Here is a 20814-nt window from a genome sequence, read left to right on the forward strand (position 1 = left end):
CTGTTCTAAATAACATCCTGCGTTCTGTAAGCCTCTAGCAATCGTGGTATTCTGCAACGCAAGAGGGTCGTGAACACCTATATTATCGATCACTTCTTTATCTTCTTTATCTTCTTTCGCAGTTTCGAGAGAGGCTTTCTGATGTCGCCAAGCCGGACAACACGGACCACTATCTGCTCAGATGGTTACGAGGTGAGTGCTGGCTGATGACTGCGCGTCCAACCAACACCACCAACTAGACGCTCCAACGTATAGACCATATTCACTATCAGGTTTAGTAAGCGACCGTTGTGGCAACCCTGTACTGCGGAGACGCCATAACGTTGAGCGGTTCGAAACTAAAAGCACACAAAACGCCTCCGACGCGTCGGCACCGGTCTACCAGCGTCCTCCCTGCTGCGCGCCGCTCATTTGTCGGATACTTGAGACGCTGTTTGGAACGCCGTCCGACCAGAGCTCGGAATTCACTGACGCCGTACCCTGATTCACTGCAGGACCTATCTCTCTCTCTTTCTTTCTCCCTGTCTCACGTTGCGATGTGCGTGCCATGGTTGCCAGTAAAGTAGCAATGACGTCACGTCATGAATAAATGACCGCTTTATCTGCCTTCTAATTTTTTATTCCAAGGCTTGCCATGTGGACTAGAATAAGGCTGTCTTTTAACTTAAATGAATTCATGCAGTCTATTTTCTTCAAGGAACCGGGGACCCTGATGGGGTTGGGACAGGTGGGTCACCGCTGCTTGCGGCGGGGGCTAGCCTGCCACAAAATGTTTATCTGTTGTAGGCCGTCATTGCACCCGCCACCGCTTCGGTGGTGGACGACGGCTGTTGCTGCGGCGCGCGTCATTCTCTCCCTATTTCTTTTCTTTCTCTATTTTCTCATCTGTCTGCATGAGGCAGCGGAGGTGGCTCAGCTACAGGGCCAGTAGGAGGCCCGTGCATTTTCTTTTCCTTCTTCCTAGAGCCACAACAACAACAACCGGGGCAATCTCCGTCTCCTAATATTTTCCATTAGCCACAGGTTTAATTGTTCCCCCTTTGTAGCCGACAATCCAACTTCTTGTAGTCTTATTCTTGACGGCTGCTTCCTGGACATGTCCATAAAAGGTGGCGAAGATCCATCTCGGCAGCTGGTCTTTGACGCTTAGAGCATGTGCTGTGCACTTCGTCTTCTACAGTTCTTTCTGGGATGAGACCATTATGCTTCCACGTGTTATTCATTTTATTGCACCCTGAACTAGTACAGAAAACAACGAATTCTTACTTTTTTCTTAGTAAACTCCAACATCCAAGAATCGTGTTGACTGGTTGACGTTAACACGTTTACGTGTCCGCGAATTACCGTTAGACTTATGATATTCAATAAAACCGCCACTACTTTCTCAGTAACTCGCCACCCACGTCGAAGAGTAGGAGAAAAACATTTTGAACGAACCGGAGCCAAAATATGAAAGACGTGAACAAAAGATAAAAACTGATACAGCTTTGCAGAGCTGAAGGTTAATTAGTTAATGAAATAAGAACGGCGGACAGTTAAGGATGCCGTGGCTTGAAATATTCGATGATGGGCTTCAGGAATTCATAGCACCGAGGACGTAGTATCGCGACCTTTAACGGCCGCTTTGCCATTTCAAAGCTATTGTAGAGAATATTCAAAACACTGCAAAATATTCAAAATATTCGCGAGTGCTGGCGCTGACAGAGAGTTGATAGTGAGATGAATAAGGCCAGACAGGGTGTGTGCGACGCTTCCTAATGTGAACGTCAGTCCACATAAGCATCAGGAGTATTCCTTAATGTCACTACCGCTAATCAACTTTTCTCCATAAATTACTCATAATCGTGGAATAAAACTGCGAATCTCAATAACAGGGACTTTTGCGATATGCCAGTGCACCACTTGAGCTTTCTAGTGCCAGTAACACATCCGTCGTTTCAACAACATGTGAAAAACAATCTTTAAAGTCCCAGTGAAGCGCTACAATTGCCCAGTGCTTGCACGGTCAGCAGTGCAATCTACTATGCGGATGGTACGATAATGTACTCTCTCTGTTCTTGCAGCCCCAACGGCACCGACCGATGTGGGCGTGTCGCCCGTACAGTCACTGTACGGAGGAGCTTGCGCACAGTGACTGTATACAGATGGTACATCGGTTGCGTTCGGTAAACCGCACTGGGGCTGCGAGAAAAGAGAGAGCCCGCATACCAGCTGCTCGGCAGAGGCGGGAAACGTCCCAAAGTTCATGGTGCAGTGATTGCGTGCGATACACTATTGGGCTTACGCTATCGTTACAATACTATCCATAGTTTTTGTTACTTTCGACAGTTAGGTAGAGGTTAACTATCGATAATATCGAAAAAGCATCGATAATATTTAAACCCAAAATCCTGTTCAGTCCTGATGTCTCGAATTTGAATCGAGTTTTTGTAAAGCATCGGAGGATTAGAACATGGATTCATATCAGTGTATTCATATGTTAGAGCCCATATTTAACAATTGTCTCAATGTTATAACGAGAAACGCGCTAGATTACTTTTTGGGGGAGGGCAAAAAACGTAGACAACTATACTGGCGCCGGATTAATTAAGCACGATTAAGCATGAAAAACCACGTCAGACTGTCGCGGCCTTCCTGCCGCACAGTGTTTATAACAGAACGCACCTATCTGAACTAGGAGCTCGCATACATAGTCTTCTACGTTCCAGAGGAAAAGTGAAATCAGGTCGTATACACGTTCACTACATGCATTCGCCTCTAATTATAGTTCTTACTTTATTTGCAGCAAGGGAATTCGACGAAGTCAAGGCGGAACACATGCTGCGGCAGGTGAGGTATACTTATATTCTGCATGCTAAGCTTAACACTAAGCGCCGTTAGAATTAATCATTCCTGCACCACTGGTAAGTCCGCTAATGAACAGCAGATGATAGATGCACAACAATGGACAAGATAGGCCATGTTATTCGGAAGGTAAAGAACCGCAAAACGCGCTTCAATGTTTTATTTTCTACTTCGAAAGTTCTGTGTTTATCACTCCGAGACGGCGAAGCTTGTTACACTAGTAGAAATGCCCTACCTCCGCAATACAACGAAGTCCCGAAATAGTGTAATCGCTGCAATAAAAGCTGTCATTAAATATGCATGGAGAGCTCCGTCGTCTAGTAAATCCCGCGTCGGCTTTGAAATTGTGAGAGACAAATGCCGACCATATATATCGCTCTGGCAGATGATATATCGCAGATATATTGCCGTACACTGACTGGTCGTCGGGTTGAGTGACGTCACGAGACCACGTGACATGGCCGATTTGGCAGCTAGGTGCCGCCATCTCGTGCTTCGCCTTTCAGGTGAGAGGGTGAGATCGGTATGCACTCTTCCAGCACCCTTGGATCCCGAGATAGGCCCTTGGGCCACGCAGGTACGTTCTTACTACGTTGTTTAAGGAGGGGGGGGGGGGGGGGGGGTTATGCCTATGTGGGGTGGTGTAACACAAACAAAACTGCTCATTAAACGAGTTGCAAGGTGAATGGAAGCGAAAGAGAATCCGCTAGTGCGGCCAGCAAACGGGAGCCATTAACGATGCTGTGTCACACTCTTAAAGGTGGTGTTTAAATGTCCCCACGAATGTTTTGCAGAGTCTGGCCTGGAGAAAGAAGGTCGGAGCCGATACCGTCATTCAGGACTACAAGCCTCCTGAGGTTAGTTCTGCTATTCAGAGCGAATTTCTCTTACCACCAAGAACATAGTGAACCTTTTATTTCATGATGTGCCCAGGTCAAAGCTATAAAGAACGTTGCCCTGAATAAACCTGAGGATAGCCCTCCTTAGTGCAAAGTCATTTTCTCTGTTAGAGACAGTGCACCTATTCGTGCTATATGGTTTGTGGGTGCCACACCCGTTAAAGACGTCTTAACTGAAACCAAGGCGAAGGAACAGAATATGCGGTCAGGGCATGTAACAAGCAGAAGAGATAACCGACTCAGGGCTACGAATTTCTAGCCCAAAGTGGACCGAATAGATTGAAAAGTTTGAAATTGTTCTGGTTGCCGCCAGTACAGGACAGAGTTAACCGAACATTAGCCAGGACATCCTGTGAATGTAATTGGGCCGATCTTCGTGACGTTCATGTGCTGCCTTGCTTGTCGATACATGATCTTCAAGGTATGGAACAGTGGGCCCAAGAGCTATTCGACATCCATTGCGGAAACTTCCCCACGTAGAATTGGCATGTCCATATCATTGACATACCATTATCTTTGACAGTTTGACAGTTTGAAGACTAAGTGTACGCTCTCTACCCCCTTTGACTATACATGTCTGGACATGTGACAGACTCCTTTCCTTGGCGCTCTTTCTTTCCTTTTTTCTCCCTTTGTTCCCCTCCCCTCGTGTAGGGTAGCCTACCGGGCATCACCTGGTTAACCTCCCTGTCTTTCTATCCTATTTCCTCTCTCTCTCTCTCTCTCTCTCTCTCTCTCTCTCTCTCTCTCTCTCTTTATCTCTTAACAGTGACAAGCGACTCAAAAATACAAAAACAGAAAACAAACAAGATACATAAACCGAAGAGGCATTCAGCTATTGTAACGCGAGTTTCGGCTCAGGCTTATAATGGGTATGTGTATAAGAGTTATATGAGTCTATGTGTATAAGAGTTATAATGAACCGTATAAGCAACTCATAATATTGGGTGACAGACCAATTGAACACGTAAATAGATAAAATACTAAAATAAATTGCTAATATAAAGCATTTATTTGTAATTCTAAATATTTAGGTCATGATTAAGTCATTATATGACCATGCCAATGGGGAATGACAAAATGTTGTGAGAACGACAGAATATCAGCTCAACAAACCGCTCACATGTAATAAAGTGAAAAGCGGCCACGTGTGGAAAGCTTAATTTCTTCAGACTATAGGTGTACTTAGGACTGTACGGACTTCGGATTGCGCAGGTCTTCCAAAAACACTTCCCCGGTGGCTTCCTGGACTGCTCACCAGAGGGACACGTCTGCTACCTCATGCCCATTGGAACCGTCGACATCAAGGGTGAGGTCGGACTGCTGCCTTTTTTATTTTTATACCGCGTTTTCTTCGAGTTTGCTTGCTCTGTGCATATCGCCAAAGTGAATGCTCGAGTTTCAGCAAAAGGCAAAAACTAATGCTTAAAAACTAGTTTATAAAGGTAGGAAATAGAATTTTCGTAGCGTTCCTTTTTTGTGGAAGATTTTATTAAGTATGAATCACTACACGAAATCAGCCTTAGACTGAAAAACAACAGATTTAAGTTAAACGTTTGGTGCAGAATCATCACTAGCCACGTTACGAGAGCAGCGATCAGCGTGCACGAAAATGGTACAAAAAATAGCAAGCCTTCTCTAGCAGAAAGTGTTTGACCGGTGACTTGGATTGCAGGCTCGCAGGCGTTATGACTATGTGTCTTTCAGGTTCTCCTCACTATAGCATGCTTCCAGCAGAATGTTGTTGGCAGGCTACATAACAGAGTAATAACTGGTAGGCTGTTTTGTGTGACGTCACAATATGTTTAACCAAATTGTCAGAAGTTGCTCTAATGGGCAGCAGTTTTGAGATAAGAATCCGAGCCCTCTTGTATCCTTGTATCCCGCGTGGGACACTTTACTCCTATAGGCCATGCACGCACTGTTGCGACCTGCGGCGCGAAATCGGGAAACGTTGCGCTCCTTCATTAATTTACACATCTGTAAAACGGCATGTACTGTACTCAGGGTTCCTGGAAGTAATCTCAGTCGACCAAATAAAAAAGCGCCTCCTGCTGCTGTTCGAGAGCATGCTGGATAATCTGAGACGCAACTCGATAAAGGTGAGTCACACGTCGTCGCGTTCACTTGTTCGTCCCATATTTCAAGTACGCGGTATAGCGACACGAACTGAACGAGCGCGCAGGCTATAAAGAAGATGTAGCGAGATTTTGTGTGTGACGTATCTGTGCATATAGCCGTCGTAATTCAGCTTGTCTGGATTTTGCATTTGCTGTACAAATATTCGCGCCGAAAGCTTGAAAGGAATGTAAAGGAAATTCAGTCCTAAACGCAGTTTTGTAGTTGTGATAAGTCATTGCTGAGTGCTATTAATCCTGCAAACGATGCAAATGACTTTGTTTTTTCGTACCACACGCCCCACTGTCTGCGACCACCTGAGTGGCATAGGAGACAGCACCGGTAATTCACTGCCTCGTAATACGTTCTTTACAACCGCATATAGGACAGAATTCGCTGCCGTGCAAATGTCAACTGATGCATTTCTACCTCAGACTGGGCCTAAGAGAGGACGATATTAAGAATTCTGAGCTGCATAATAGCGAGCTTTATAATAAGGTGACTCCATCGGTTAGTGAATGAAAAAATAACTAAACACCAATGCGCATGCGCAGAATAGCACGATGAAAGGATGAAGATGAGTTAGCGGCCTCTATCCGCCTCGGCCCCCTATTCTGAAACTGCCTGATGAGATTTGAGTGCCCTATTTTCTCCTGAAGGTTTGCATCTTCCATGCTTTTTTCAGAAGAACAGGGTGATCGAGACTGTCTTCTTCATCGTAGACTTCGAGCACTTCTCGCTGCGCCAGCTGTATTCGTGGCAAGGTACGTTGACTTGCATCAGAGGCCCCACGGCCATTTGGAGTCAAGAACATCATCATCATCATCATTTATTATTTCCTTAAAGATCCTTATCAGGGACATTACATAAGGAGAGGGGGGAGACAACGGTGAGAAAGGGTCATACATTAAGACAGTGGGAGAGTGATGCTGTCATACCTCGGACAGTGATGCTTTAATTTTCTACCTGCTACGGCCAAACTGCTTTTAACCCATATTATACGAAGTAGGTTTTAAAGTAGGTGCTACGTGGTAGTAGAGCAAAGCTCTGGTTGTATACGTTGATCGCTACAACTAGCGCTGCTGCGGGCTGTAGCCGTATTTTCATTTCAGACTCTACCTTCAACGTTCTTGCCCGAAGGTAGGAGATTGTTTTTCCGTTTTTTTTTTTTTTTTTTTCAAAGAGCAGTATGTTAAACTAGATGAGAAAGAGGAGGTGATCCTTTGTAGGACATGTGACGATGTTAAATTAAATGAGGATGGGGACGTGTAATAGTGCACTCCAAGAGATTTAAAATGTACCAGAGGGACAAAGGGGGGAGGGGGCGTCTGTGTCAGAACACTGTTTAGAATTTTATCATTGCTTCATCCTCTCTTCCTCTTTCCGGCTTTTCTTGGCCCATTATGTTTCGACCGGTAGCTTTTCGAAATTATTTCAGCACCAAAAACTTAAGCCCTGGCTTACAGGTCGACCGCATTACGAATGTTGTTCGTGATAATATATTTAAAATTGATTTCGAAGGCGTGATCTCAATTCATAACAAGATGGCACAAAATATTCGTAAGAGAGATGGATAAACTTCTATTTATAGCAAGCGTGAAAGGTTCGCCCGAAGTTCTTATATGCGGATGCATAAAGCCGATCAAATATGAGCGGTGCAGTGAAACAGTTCGACAAATCATAGCCCGTAAAATATGTAGAAATATACAACTGCATGTAACTTAGTTTTTCCTCTGCTTCTCTCGTTTACTCCACAGCAGGTAAAAAATTAAAAAAAATACATATTCCGGGACACTATAATAGCAAGGATCAAGCTCGATTAATGGACTAACTATTTTTCACAGTAAAATGAGATGGATTGTCACTAGTTTTGTCCCAGACTGCCTTCGGACTGCCCTTATCCTAACCGAAAGCATGACGCCTGTTAAAACGAGAGACTCGATTCCCAGGGAATGCGACTTCGCTTTCGGTGCGTCGTGCAAATGTGAAATGAGCTGCGCATTCGACTCTGGTTTTTACAGCGGCAGCTTTGAAGCTCTCGTTGAATGGAATATCCCTCGATGTTGTTTGGGCGTCGCGTCACGAAAATCCTGATTGGTTGACAGGGTCATAACGTGATAGACACATGACCTCGAGCGGGAATTTTAAACATCCCACAAGGCTCGCACAAAAAGGGACGCCACGTGTAGGACGAAAGTGATTAAAGCGAGACATTTCATGAGAATTAAACGTATCCGCCAGTCTCAAATAATTGATTAAGTAATTAAGGTCGGATTCGAACACAGAACATTTAGCATATGAACCACACACGCTAGCGACTAGGTCACGCAGAGAACGACTGTATGCCTTGGGAACAAGTGGCGGTTTAAATGTAAGTCGGGCGGTATTTTACGTATTGTTATCTTACCACTATACTAAAGCTGAGTAGGTGCGTAAATAAGCGAGGGCCACAGAATTCAGCCATTACGAAAAGCGGAGCTTATCTATCACCCTGACTTTTATCTAATCTCGTGTGCTTCGCAAAGCAATAAATCGGTTTTTATTTTTATTTTTATTTATTTTTTTTCATTACTGCATTTGAACTTCGCAACAATACCGCGCCTAATACAGACTACAAGAACGTCCCATGAAAGACCGGGACCGAAAATAGTGAAAGGTTCCAAATAGTGTAACACATTTTATGGAATTTAGCACAATGTAATGCGGACACTACCTTTTCCAACATAGCGTATACATGGGAAAGTTCGCACCGAAGTGCGAAGCCACACAGTCTCCGGGCACTGCATTTTAGTCGCCTTTGATCATGACGCCAGGTGAAACATACCGCTACTTGGCTGTTACCTCCATACGACTCCGTATATGAGGAGCTGTCTAACGAACAGCTTTTATTCAACAACACGTGGACGCACAGTATAACTCCGTCATTAAACAGCATAAACTATACTACTCCCCAAGTCATCATTACCCACGGCTATGAGATATCGCCGTTAAGCGCACGTAGTGGCTTCGTTAAGCGTAAACATACGATAAAAGTGAAGTGAGTGGAACGACCTTAAAGACAAAAGTATAATTGAGTTGGAAGGGTTTAAAGGAACCGAAATGGTTGAAATTGTTCTAGACGTTTTGGTGAGACACATGACGGGCTCTCCTTTTGCATGTCCCCTGAGGCATTCTAAGTTGTACGTTGAGCCTCACAGGTATTCTAATTATTCCGACTGCCGCCCTTCACGCTGTACTTACAGCATGCACAAGAACATCTTGTGACGAGGACCATTCCTCAACTTTTATGGGCCGCGAGCTCTCTAACGAACTAGGAGTTGAAATGCAGCAGGACTCTGCTTCATCTCGCCCTGTTCGCGTGCTGTTTTAGACGTCAGCGTCTGCGGAGCATGATCGCTCATGCACCCTTCCATTCTCGCAGTGATAACTCTGCTCACCGATTTCATCAAGCTTTACGAAGACAACTACCCTGAGATCCTCGAGAAGGCCTACCTCATCAACGGTGGGTATTGCATTATGCGACCTGGCAGCCCGCCCTATTACTGCTTTTTGTTTGCTTCGTCATCGGTAAAGCACACTCAAAATTTGCCCTTTGTTTCTATGCATGGGGTGTAATCCACAAGAAATGAGAATGTTTATTTCTTGCTCAGAGAAATAAATCATTTTGATATAAATGGTAACTAGAGTTAAAGAATGCAGAAAATGCTTATCAACTTTGGAGCCCGAGAGTGCAAAACGACCTCTGCGTTTAGCGCGCTGTACTTGTGTATATGTAGCATAGCAAAAGTAAGGAAATTTATAAACGAATAAGAATAGTTATTTCGTTAAATTTAGAAGGAGAAAGCCAAGACGGCAGTGAGCATTCTTAAGAAGTCCTAATCCAGGTCACCATTAAATTAGCTTTCCAGACAGGTAATACTTTGGGTTTCAGAATTACTCAGCAAGGAACTGAGTGCGGCCACATATACTCTAGTCAAGGCGCTTACACACAAACCTACTGCTCTGGAATGTTAGAACTAAGAGAAAAACCATTGAGACTTAATATTGGCATATTTTATAACGACAGGCTACCGCGGCATGTCGTTAACCCCGAGAAGGTTGCCGTGTAGTGGCCAGTATAACACGAAACAACAGAGGAATATTCAAAAGGGAGTATCACGTGGATGTCTTGAAGCCTAGTAATAAAAAATGAACTGGAAGAAGTCACGTCGTGTGAAATCCCGTGTTGTCTTTGATTAGCGAGTAACAGGTCTCGGCTCTCACGTGGGTCCTATTAATGTGTACCCGGAGAGACAAAGAGAAAGGAAACGTTTTCGAGAAAGCTCATTAGCTTGAAGAGGCCTCGGCCGCATAACTCAATTCTCTATCCCAAAATTTGTTTTTATTATTAAATTTGGAGCTCCTCACGAGGTCTAAACGGCCCTGTATCGCCATATTGGCTGGTACTGCCAACTGTGGCTTCGCTATTAAGATACGAGGGTGAGACCAGAATCCAGCCTTCCAGGATTATTCGAATCCAACTTAGACACGCTGTGCCTAGGCCACGCAAGCACCTTCGAATGATGAGATTAAAACGGAATTTATATCTACGTCACTTCTTACAATTTGGCCAGCATACATCATGGTTCTCCTCCCAAGCGCGCCTCTAGCAGGTGATGAGAAGACGGCGAAAACGTCCATAACGTCTACCATTCACCAAGATAAACTACGCCTAACTAGTGTTACGTTATACTAGGTTTAGCCAAGTTAAACCACTGCAATTTTCTTTCTCCGTTTAGCGAAATCTGTTAGTTTAAAACTCACCCCACGATCGATCATTTTCATTTAGCTCTTCACCTTCCAATCCCTCGTCTTTCACGGAGGAGACAGAGGACACGTGTTCTTCTCTGGGGTATCCGCAATGACGACTTGAACTCTAAAATTTCCTCTCGCTCTGAGCACTGAAGCGTGGTGATTTTATTGAGGGCTTTTCTCTCCCTTGGCAGCTCCCCGCTTCTTCCCCATGCTGTGGAAGATACTGCGTCCTTTCCTGACACAACGCACGGCAGACAAGGTCGCCATATACGGCACAGGTGAGCTGGCACGGAGCGAATATAGAAACGAATACCAGTACTATTATTCTTGGCATTGTTTCTCGCATACGCACTAATCAGAGCAAGCTATATTGTGGCAGCAATGATTCTTGTTTCTGATGCGATTCCAGCTATATAATAACACATAGTACATCCTTCGTGTTGAGGTCATGATGCGTTTCAAAACTGGAAACACCGCTGTGCTTGTTCTCCAATAGCACTCTATGCAGCCAGATGACTTCAGTGCTTTCTTTTGGAGACTTTCGTCCTTTTTTTTTTCGTTTTTTTTTATCACTTCAGTGCCTATTTCGGTACTGCATACCCATGGGAAAAATTAATTATGCAACAAACTGTATCGAAACAAAAGGCTCCTGTTCTTTAAGTTTTTGTTTTTCTGGAGTAGGGTGAAATGGGTTGCGCAAGTGAGACCCCCACAGCAAGTTCCTGTAAATAAGCTACTTCAATGTCCTCACGCTGCTTCTTCAAGAGAAAAATACATATCGAACGTTCCTCACCTCATTTGCTTTGGGTTCGTTCTACATGTTTCCAGGACCTCGTTCGAGCAAGAAATTTTCTGCGCTGACATAGCGGTGCCTCCCCGAAATGCCAGCCTACTGGATGGTTGTTGTTGTTGTTGTGCCTGTAGGAAGAAGCAAAAGAAAATGCACGGGCCTGCTACTGACTCTGTAGCTGAGCCACCTCCGCTGCCTCGTGCAGACAGAAAACAGAGAAGAAAGGAAAAGAAGAGGAAAAGAAAGACGCGCGCCGCGACAACAGCCGTCGTCCACCACCGAAGCGGTGGTGGGTGCAATGACGGCCTACAAGAGATAAAAATTCGGTGGCAGGCTAGCCCCCGCCGCAAGCGGCGGTGACCTACCTGCCCCAGCCCCATCAGGGGAGTGCTATGGGCCCACTGGATGGAGACACAAAATAACATATTCTACATAGACGCGTGCATCATGACAGCGCGCAAAAATGGCTCCACCACACACAACACTGGGAAAACGCAACACGCGTCGAAACAGTATGTCAGGAAAAAAATGCTGTTCTTTAATGCATCGCATCAATCTTTATTCTCATTCGAACGCTTGGCGACGGTGTAAGCGTATTTGCGTAAACCAAGAAATTTCGTCAAGCATCGTCATCACCATGGCAGCATCCGTGTTCCATTATCTAATACTTCTGTCACACGGGCAAGTCCCAACTCCCTCGAACTTCGTTTCCATAAAGAACCACGCAAGGAGTTCAGCCCCAAAGGAGTTGTCGCCGTGTCATACGGCTACGAATGAGCTCCTCAAAGACGCCGTCAGGGTCCCATTAGGCGCTATTCGTTTTGTGTATGCATATAAAATAATCAAGTTAGAAACATGTAAATTAATTTTTATCTGCTTTCTTTTCAACAGTTTGAATTGAATTTAAAATATAAATATGCCTTCAGTCATATGAAAGGAATGCGCTGTTACTTCTACTAGCATAGTGGATTTGTCCTTTCTGCTGGCCACAATGTGCTTGCAAAATTCCTGCGTGCATGCTTGAATATTAGCGCATTTCCTTTTTTCCATGCTCTACGTTGTGCTACAGTATTAAAATTAGTTAAAAACGCAAAATTAATGCTTAAGTGCTTCTTTTAAAACCTGCACTAAAGCTCACAGGGAACCTGCTCGAGGGAAATGATTGGAACTCCTTACGCTAGGAACTTCTTCAAACTTCCTTTCCTAAAGGACTGCCGTGTGACACGGTGCGTATCTCCATTGGGATAAAGACTACCTTGGTTGAAGGGAGTTGAAAGGAGTTCAGCCGTGCCCGTGTGACAGCAGAATAAGAAACTCTTCGAGCGCGTGCTCCTTCGGATGCTCCCCGAACAAGGCCTGGCTGTTGCCGCTTGCTCCTAAAAGAAAGCAATGACCTGAGTTCATGTGAACATCTCTTAAAGCTAAACGGAGCACAAAACTTATTCCAGAAGGCGGCCACATAGTGTTTTAGCAAAAAGAAAAAAAAAAGCTTTCACTACGTGACATAGTTCAAGAAAGGCGGACTAGAGCGGGAAAACAAAGACGAAACAAGAGCCAGGACGAGCGCTAACTGCCAAGTTAGACCATGTTTATTCAAGAACCGGTTATAGCCACTACTAAAATACAAACAAGAAAAATAAAACTAAGGCTGACTCAAAGGAGGAGATAGCTTGTCCCTGTAAGCGCAGAAAACGGAGAAAGACTAAAACACGGGTATCGACCCGTTCAGAAAAGCAATGCCTTTATTAGTATGTGACAGCGACAGCTTGTCAAGCAAGTGGAAGCCTGTTCCATTATTTAAGCGCGAGCGTCTACTGGTATTGTAAGATATTTTATCCTTTTCTGCCTCTTCTAGCATATCCTATACGCCTCTATTTGAGTGAACTTTTCTTCCTCTAATGATCCCCATAAACAATGTAAAGGCCCTGAAAGTGAAATAAAATGAAAACCCCTCTGCTTTAAGCGTAACTTTGGAAAAAGTGAATTCGGCGGCTGGCACTAGCCTTGTACTTTTCCTTCGTCCTTCTCTGTTTTTGTTTTTTTTAGGCAATTCGCATTCTTTAACCGACTGGTACCAACCTTGTACTTTTTGTGCGTCTTTTTTTCGTTTTTTGATGCAATTCGCATTTTTGTTTAGCCGGGCCATGTAAAGGCTAACCAATTTAAATGAATGTCTCGCTTCACCTACGGAATGCGCGACATATGCCTGCAAGACAACCAATCCCAACCAAAGTTATTGCCGCGAAACGCGGCTTTATTGCTTTTTTTGTGGCATGAGATTCGCCGAGATTATATTCTCGCATAATTGCAGGAAAGTACATCTGTTTCTGCATTATTTCAGACTTTTCCAGTATCCCTGGGCTGGTTTATGCAGATGTTTCTTCGCCGGCTTTAATTTGAGCACTGCCGAATGCAACGGGCATTTTTAGTTCGACGACCACTAGGCACATAAGCTGTTAACGCCGCCTAGGGTCACTTAGTTCTTTTACGGGCGCAAGTCAGCCCAATAATGAGTTCCTTTAGTGCACTCCGAGACTCATTTGTTCTAATCGGCTTTGTTACCACCACGTGACATTATTTTCTTCTAGATCTTTTTTTTTAACCATTCGATTGCAAAAAAATAGTACATTTTCTGTTACTTTGGGGCTTTCTGTTTGTTTAGTATTTATCTCAGGAACCACGTGCATCACCTGCGAGCTTTGGGTGATGTCCTTGTTTCATTCGCATTGAAATTACCCGTATTTTCTCGCGCAGACGGATGGAGGAAAGGCATCTTCGAGCGCCTGGATCCCGATGGCGTGCCCCAGCATTGGGGAGGAAACATGGTGGGGCCCGACGGAGACCCACAGTGCAAGCACCTGGTACGCACCGGGTCGTTCTGTGGAATTCAGAACGCTGGCAGGGCACGGGGCTTCCTTGATGCAAAAACTGCCACGATGCCTATATATGCCCCGATTCGTAACGCGCTAAGCTTAGCGAACATCTATCCATATGCACATCTATCCATACGCACATCTATCCTGAGTGGTGCCGCCCCACTGCCTCTAACCTATGTCGAGGCGCTCGTAACAGCTCGACTACCATCTAGTCAATCTCATATAGCTAGCTCCTGGGAGTCATTTATACGAGCAGTGGATATGAGAGGCGCGTGTGCACTGGAAAGAAGGGAGGCGGGGGGGTGATTATGCTTTTTGCTCTTTGGCTCAGTAGGACAGATTTTGCTGCAAAAGTAAAATGAGGGATGGGGAGAATGTTCTTGATATCTCGGCGAGTCGTGTAATCTCCAACGGTTTTAAAAAGCGAGTCACAGAGTAGTTCTCGTCGCTATCATTCTCGAGGTGTGCACTTATGTGCCCTGTCAGAACCTCCACCGTCCCCGGTATCCACCTGCTGCATTCCTCCTTTCGACCTTTCCCTCCCTGTTCTCCTTAATCGTGCCAACCGTAGCAAGTGGTCAATACTTCTTTGAAGTGATTGAAGTGATGTCATTGACTTGATGAAAATTGATTTAACTGTTTCATTCATTGCGTAGCTAGTCTTACGGACGACGCCGCCCAGTAGGAAAAAACTACAGAAAATTTTCTGTTGTTACGATAGAATTTCTGTGCGGTTTTTGACGGGAAACCTGTTGTGACAACAGAACGTTCTGTAGTAACATCACAAATTTCTGTAACAACAAAAAAGTACTACAGAACTGCAGACAACAGAAGTATACTACAGGAAAACTACAGAACAACAAAAAAGTACTACAGAACTACAGACAACAGAAGTATACTACAGGAAAACTACAGAACAACAAAAAAGTACTACAGAACTACAGACAACAGAAGTATACTACAGGAAATCTACAGAACAAAAAAGTACTACAGACAACAGAAGTATACTACAGGAAAACTACAGAACAACAAAAAAGTACTACAGACAACAGAAGTATACTACAGGAAAACTACAGAACAACAAAAAGTACTACAGAACTACAGACAACAGAAGTATACTACAGGAAAACTACAGAACAACAAAAAAGTACTACAGAACTACAGACAACAGAAGTATACTACAGGAAAACTACAGAACAACAAAGATGCACTACAGAACTACAGAAAAATCAGACGTTTACGACAGAACTACAGAATATTTTGTATTTTTGACACAGTTCTGTAGTTTTTTTCGACTGGGCGTAGATTCCAGGGTAGAGTGTAGGGCTGTCGGCTGCAACAATTTCATAGCAGCTTTCACTGCTAAATATAGCCCACCTGGGGCCGGATAGGGGCGCTCTCAGATGTGTGCCCTGTGCTTATGACATGGTACAGTTTCGTCATTCTGGTTATTATAGCGAACGCTTCCCATCTAGCGCAAAGCGCGAAAAATGTATCGAAGCAGCTTTACAACGGAAGCAGGCACGTAAGAAATGCTTGTTTCGTTCGAAGAAAGCTTTTTTAAGATGGGATGAGGGCACATATGGAGCCGCCGCATATAGGGAAGAAAATATGCGACCGTCGTAGAGGTCATCGATTCAAGTGGGCCATTTGAGGCTGCAGGAAGCACGTAATATACAAAATCAAGACTGGCAGTATGTTCTGTAATTGAGTACAGGTTTGGTTAAGAATTTACAGCGCAGAAAGGTGCTTATAAAGACCGCCTAGGTAGGCTACATTTGGCGACCGATTTTCTTGGCAATGAAGGATAAACTACCGATGCACACCCAGTCGAGAATCACTACAGAAACTTTTCTGTTGTTACGACAGAATTTCTGGGTGGCTTTTGTCGGGAAACCTGTTGTGATAACAGAACGGTCTGTAGTAACATCAGAAATTCCTCTAGTTACGACAGAAAAGTGCTACAGAACTACAGACAACAGAAATACACTACAAAAAAACTACAGAACTACAGAAAAATATTTTCCAGATTTCGTTATATTGTAAGGTGATTCAAAGGTTAACCGAGTTCATTACTCTTGAAAACTTCATTGGTTTCGCATGGTGATTTCGCACAGATCTGTCCAGGAGGGGAAGTCCCGCCCTCGTATCGCGAGGAGCTGGTCAAGCGGAGGCTCTCTCATGAGACCGGCGCCACGGTGAGGCACATCGACCGCCGAGGCCGCTGGGAGCTTCCCGTGCGGGTGGAGCGGAGTGGAGAGCAGCTCAGCTGGAGCTTCCAGACTGCCTCGGGAGATCTGGCGTTCGGAGTGCGCTACGAGCCGCCGGGCAGTGTTGGAAACGTTGTCAGCGAGTACCTGATAGAAACACAGAGAGTACCCTCGTGCAGCCTGCTACCCGAGAAGGGGCGTCTCGTCTGTGGCAAGCCTGGAACATGTAAGTGGCCTCCGCGACTTCTCAGTGTGCGCGTCTGGGGTGCATTGAGAAGAAGCGGCCGGTTCTTTTACATTTAATTTTATCCCATGCGTTGCTACAGCCCAAAAAGGGGCCAACACATTGTAGTACGTATACTGTTATAGATCCGTTTTTGTTTTGTTTTCTGTAAGTGATGCCCCAGCAGCGTATACCCTTCATCTTGAGCGCACAACGAGCTTTTGTTTTTCTATAGCAACAAGTGCAGAACGCTGTTTTCCCATTCATACGTCATGATCGCCCTTCAACCAACCAGTGATTTGAAGAAGGTACCCGCTACTTGAGCGTCACTGTGGAGCTGTAAGCCTCTGTCACTTCAGTGTCAGTATCAAGCACCACATAGTAGACGAAATTCTGGCAATTGGGAATGGTTGATACGTCACGTCGAATCTGGCAAAGCTAACTTGGACACACTTTCACGAAGGACAAGCAGGCTAGATCTTTCCTCCATCCTCTATACTTTTCTGTGCTTCGTCGAAACTCGTCTCAGTTAGTGCTGTCCTATTCAAGAGAACGCCACATAGCTGGTGCTTTTCCCCGCAAGTATATAGACGTCCGTATCGACATGCCGCGTTAGCATAACGCATGGGATGCACTTCCCATCAAGAGACCTCATGAGGCGTAGTGTTTGCTTGTTCTCTTCTCTGAAATTTAGGGTTTGATCCTTTTTCGCGTGAAAATTTAGGACTACTTACACGTTACTTGAACCGATCGACTGTGATATTTGTGACCGGGAAGCGACGCGTTGCAACATAGACCAGAAGCACTGGTGTGAGTTTCTTGCTCTGTACATCGAAACCGAAGGCCACCTTGACGCGTGCATAGGCCGTGCATCCAAATAAATCGTATTTATATTGTATGATTGAAATATAAACAGTATCATGTAGAAGAAAAAAGTTAAATGCACGTGAGGTTGATTGGATTCGTACGGAACGTACTCTAATTTCGCAACTCATGGCTTCGAATCACACAGCAGCATACGGTAGTCTTTGCTTCTGTTACCCAAACAATTAAGTTTCAACCATAAAATATTTTCATTTTTACGATTAATTTCCCATCAACAAAGCGAATAAATGAAAAATGCATCCCCTTAGGCTTTCCTTGGTGTAATTCACTGTTAGCTTCATATATGCGTCATAGGGAGCCCCGTCATTTCCTTATATTTGTCTGCTCAATCGCCCTGGACAAGACACTGTTGTCATCTGTCATTTGCCTTGTACGCCCAGGGATCGAACCAGTGTTTTCTGAGCTCTACATTTCCTTTTCCTGCTACTTTTCTGTTTATTTTGCTGCTCTAATCTTGCTCCTAACCGAATAGGAATTGACACGTTGTTCACGCATTTCGCAGATATCCTAGAGTTCGACAACTCCTACAGCTGGCTCCACAGCAAGACTGTGTCCTACATCGTCGAAGTTCAGCCTGAGTCGGAAGAGGATAAAGCTGATTTTTCATTGCTTTGACTTTGTGGAGCCATCGTCAGACACCACCGCGCTGCTTGCTGCGTCTTTCGAACTGACTCCGAGAAGTTGCCCACCGAAGTCTAAAAAATTGCGGGGCAGTAGACATGTCTTTGTGAGGTAACAGGGACACGCGTCTACATACCCCCCCGCGCGACAAAACACTCTTTCACTTGTCAATTCACAGTTCTGTTGAACGATGTTCTGTACCAAACCAGCGCCAAAGGAGTACCGCAAGCGTGACCTGTTAATTAAGGGGCATATCACATCGCTCATTCCATAATGTTTGCCGAGCGACGCACCTGTAAGGCTTCAAAAAAGAAAAAAAAAACTGCACATTTCACCGCTCTGTTTGCGACTGGATGGTAAAATATATTGCAGACTGTATACAAACCATAACAGTGCAAAATACCTCATGAAGAGAGCAATCGTTTTTTTTTTTTGTTTTTTTTTTCACGCATTTTGTTGTTCTCTCCTCGACTTTTCTCTTTTTTAAGATTGTCGCCATGAAACAACTGAACGGGATAAACCTGATGCGTCTGGGTTACAAGATAATAAAGAGATTTAACATGTCAAAAGGTACTAGAGTAAATGTATACAGCCTTACCGGACGCCCTATGAGCAAACGAAGTGGCCACGCCTTTGCTACAACTACGCAATGCACACTATGCAGGGGGTGTCCAGCGAACCGGTATACATGTACGCTAGTACGGTATGCTAAATCTCTCTAATAAAGCGATTGAAAATGTTTATTTCCGCTCAACATGCTTGTCACAGAGGTTTACCCTCAGGCAGCTGTCAAGACATTTCAGAAACGAGGTGTTTGTGCTAGCTTATGCTTAAGCGGCCTCAGCAATACTTGAGTTTCTATGGCGTAAATTTTCTGCAGACCGAGTTCCTACTGTGAATAAAATTATGTATTTTTTTTTTTCATTTTCACTGGTAGTTCTCTCAATCACGCTCGATGAAACCCAATAATGCGTTCGAAGCACATGTCGCACGAAATTACGGGCCTCGTTTCCTGTGTCGCTAAAATTAGCTGTGCAAGATATCCTTCCCTTATATTTAACAAGAAAGGTAAGTTCCGTACAGTACGCATGATGCCATTGGCGAGATTGGTGGCCACCGAAAATCACATAATCTGTTTTAAGGCCGTGCGCATAGTTGGTCTTGGGCACCATTAGAATCTGAACGGCCTCTGTTCCCCCGCTCCCCTCTGTAAAATTTCGGATAATATATATTGTTTTGATCATCAAGCTCCAGAAGGAAAAAGAGGGGGGGGGGGGGGAGGCGGGGGGAGGTACAACACTACCTGACTATGAACTTTTTTAGCAATAGCCTTTGAAGCAACTCTACCCTTGCCACTTACCACCTGCACTGTCAAAGGATCCTTCGGTGCAATAAGGAGAGTAAAAACATGGCTAGGCTCAACAACAAAGAATGACAGGGCGGACATCCTTTTTATGATCAGTGTGCACAGAGAGTGGGTAAATGAAACGCGTCAATGGCGTCTTCGCCGTTATTAGCACCTGCTATTCGAGGAGGACTGCCTGACTGCAGTTACACGTTCTGAACTATTGTGCTGTGTTCTCGTCAGCAGTTCCTGCGAGTCGCAAACCACACAGAGTTGTGACTGACCACTTTTATCCACGACGCAATAGAACCTTGTCGCTTGCTTAGATAAATATAAAGCTTCTTCATAACAGAATTCAGTGTACATTCTGTAAGCCAAACACTGGCACCTCGTTGCTTTTAACGTTTGCTTGGTCTATATAGTTTTGATCTCCAACGGAGACTTTCGTATTTGCGCACCATTTCCCTCCCACATTTTTCATCTCCTTTCATCTATGAGCAACGACTTCCTCCGTCCTCATCCCCACCCATTCAACAAAAAATTATCAATGTTTAATTCATGCACGGTTAAACCGAACTTAACGAGTGGTAGATAGATTTAGTTAACTGAATGTTGGTCTATCTCAGCCAAATTAATGACAGCGGCTTTGGCGACGCTACTGCTGTAGCGCTATGGGGGACACCTAAATTCAGTCTTTAATGTTACGACACGATGACGCTAATGACTCACGTCTGCGTCTCCTCTTGCGGTTCCTCGTTCGGGTGCATGTAGTTTCAGCTTGCTTAACTTTATTAATTAGCTATCAGCCCGGTGTTAACTTGTGCCTCTAATATCTCTCCCATCCTTAGTAGCAGGCAGTCCTAAGGAACCATGTACTCAGCTGCCGGTCGCAATTGATGACCCCACATAGATATGAAGCCCCGATTCCACCAAGCCGCACGAACATGCCGGCGTGGCTAAAAGCAGCGTGCCTCAATAGGCATCCAAAATACCTTGTTCATATCCTATACCCCTCACCAAATAAGCGGCCCGCGTTGGCAGCTGATAACAACTTCCACTTGTGTTCCAGACAAGAAAACACAGCTTGCACTTATTTCGTGGACCCAGGATGTCGCCCCCACCTGGGGGCCACACAGGACCCACCTGCCCTAATTCACGACATCTGGGGCAAATAAAGTTGTTCCTCTCTCTCTCTCCAACTCTGTGACA

The 20814-nt window shown here is 44.7% G+C and overlaps 1 protein-coding gene across 1 annotated transcript in view; it reads left to right on the forward strand.

Moving 5' to 3' along the window:
* The window catches only part of LOC146207774 (SEC14-like protein 2), a 32789-nt gene extending 13630 nt beyond the window's left edge, over nt 1–19159 (forward strand). Inside the window, exons 2-12 of the mRNA XM_084590324.1 lie at nt 123–192; nt 2786–2829; nt 3639–3701; nt 4959–5052; nt 5751–5845; nt 6547–6625; nt 9283–9363; nt 10847–10933; nt 14200–14306; nt 16439–16757; nt 18142–19159. Of these exons, the coding sequence (XP_084446450.1) occupies nt 123–192; nt 2786–2829; nt 3639–3701; nt 4959–5052; nt 5751–5845; nt 6547–6625; nt 9283–9363; nt 10847–10933; nt 14200–14306; nt 16439–16757; nt 18142–18254 (1152 nt within the window). The 3' untranslated portion in view covers nt 18255–19159. The remainder of the gene's footprint in view (nt 1–122; nt 193–2785; nt 2830–3638; nt 3702–4958; nt 5053–5750; nt 5846–6546; nt 6626–9282; nt 9364–10846; nt 10934–14199; nt 14307–16438; nt 16758–18141) is intronic.
* Nucleotides 19160–20814: the final 1655 nt, after the last annotated feature.

This window comes from Amblyomma maculatum, chromosome 1 (genome assembly GCF_055883805.1).
Source record: "Amblyomma maculatum isolate TAMU_Amacu chromosome 1, ASM5588380v1, whole genome shotgun sequence".
NCBI lineage: Eukaryota > Metazoa > Arthropoda > Arachnida > Ixodida > Ixodidae > Amblyomma > Amblyomma maculatum.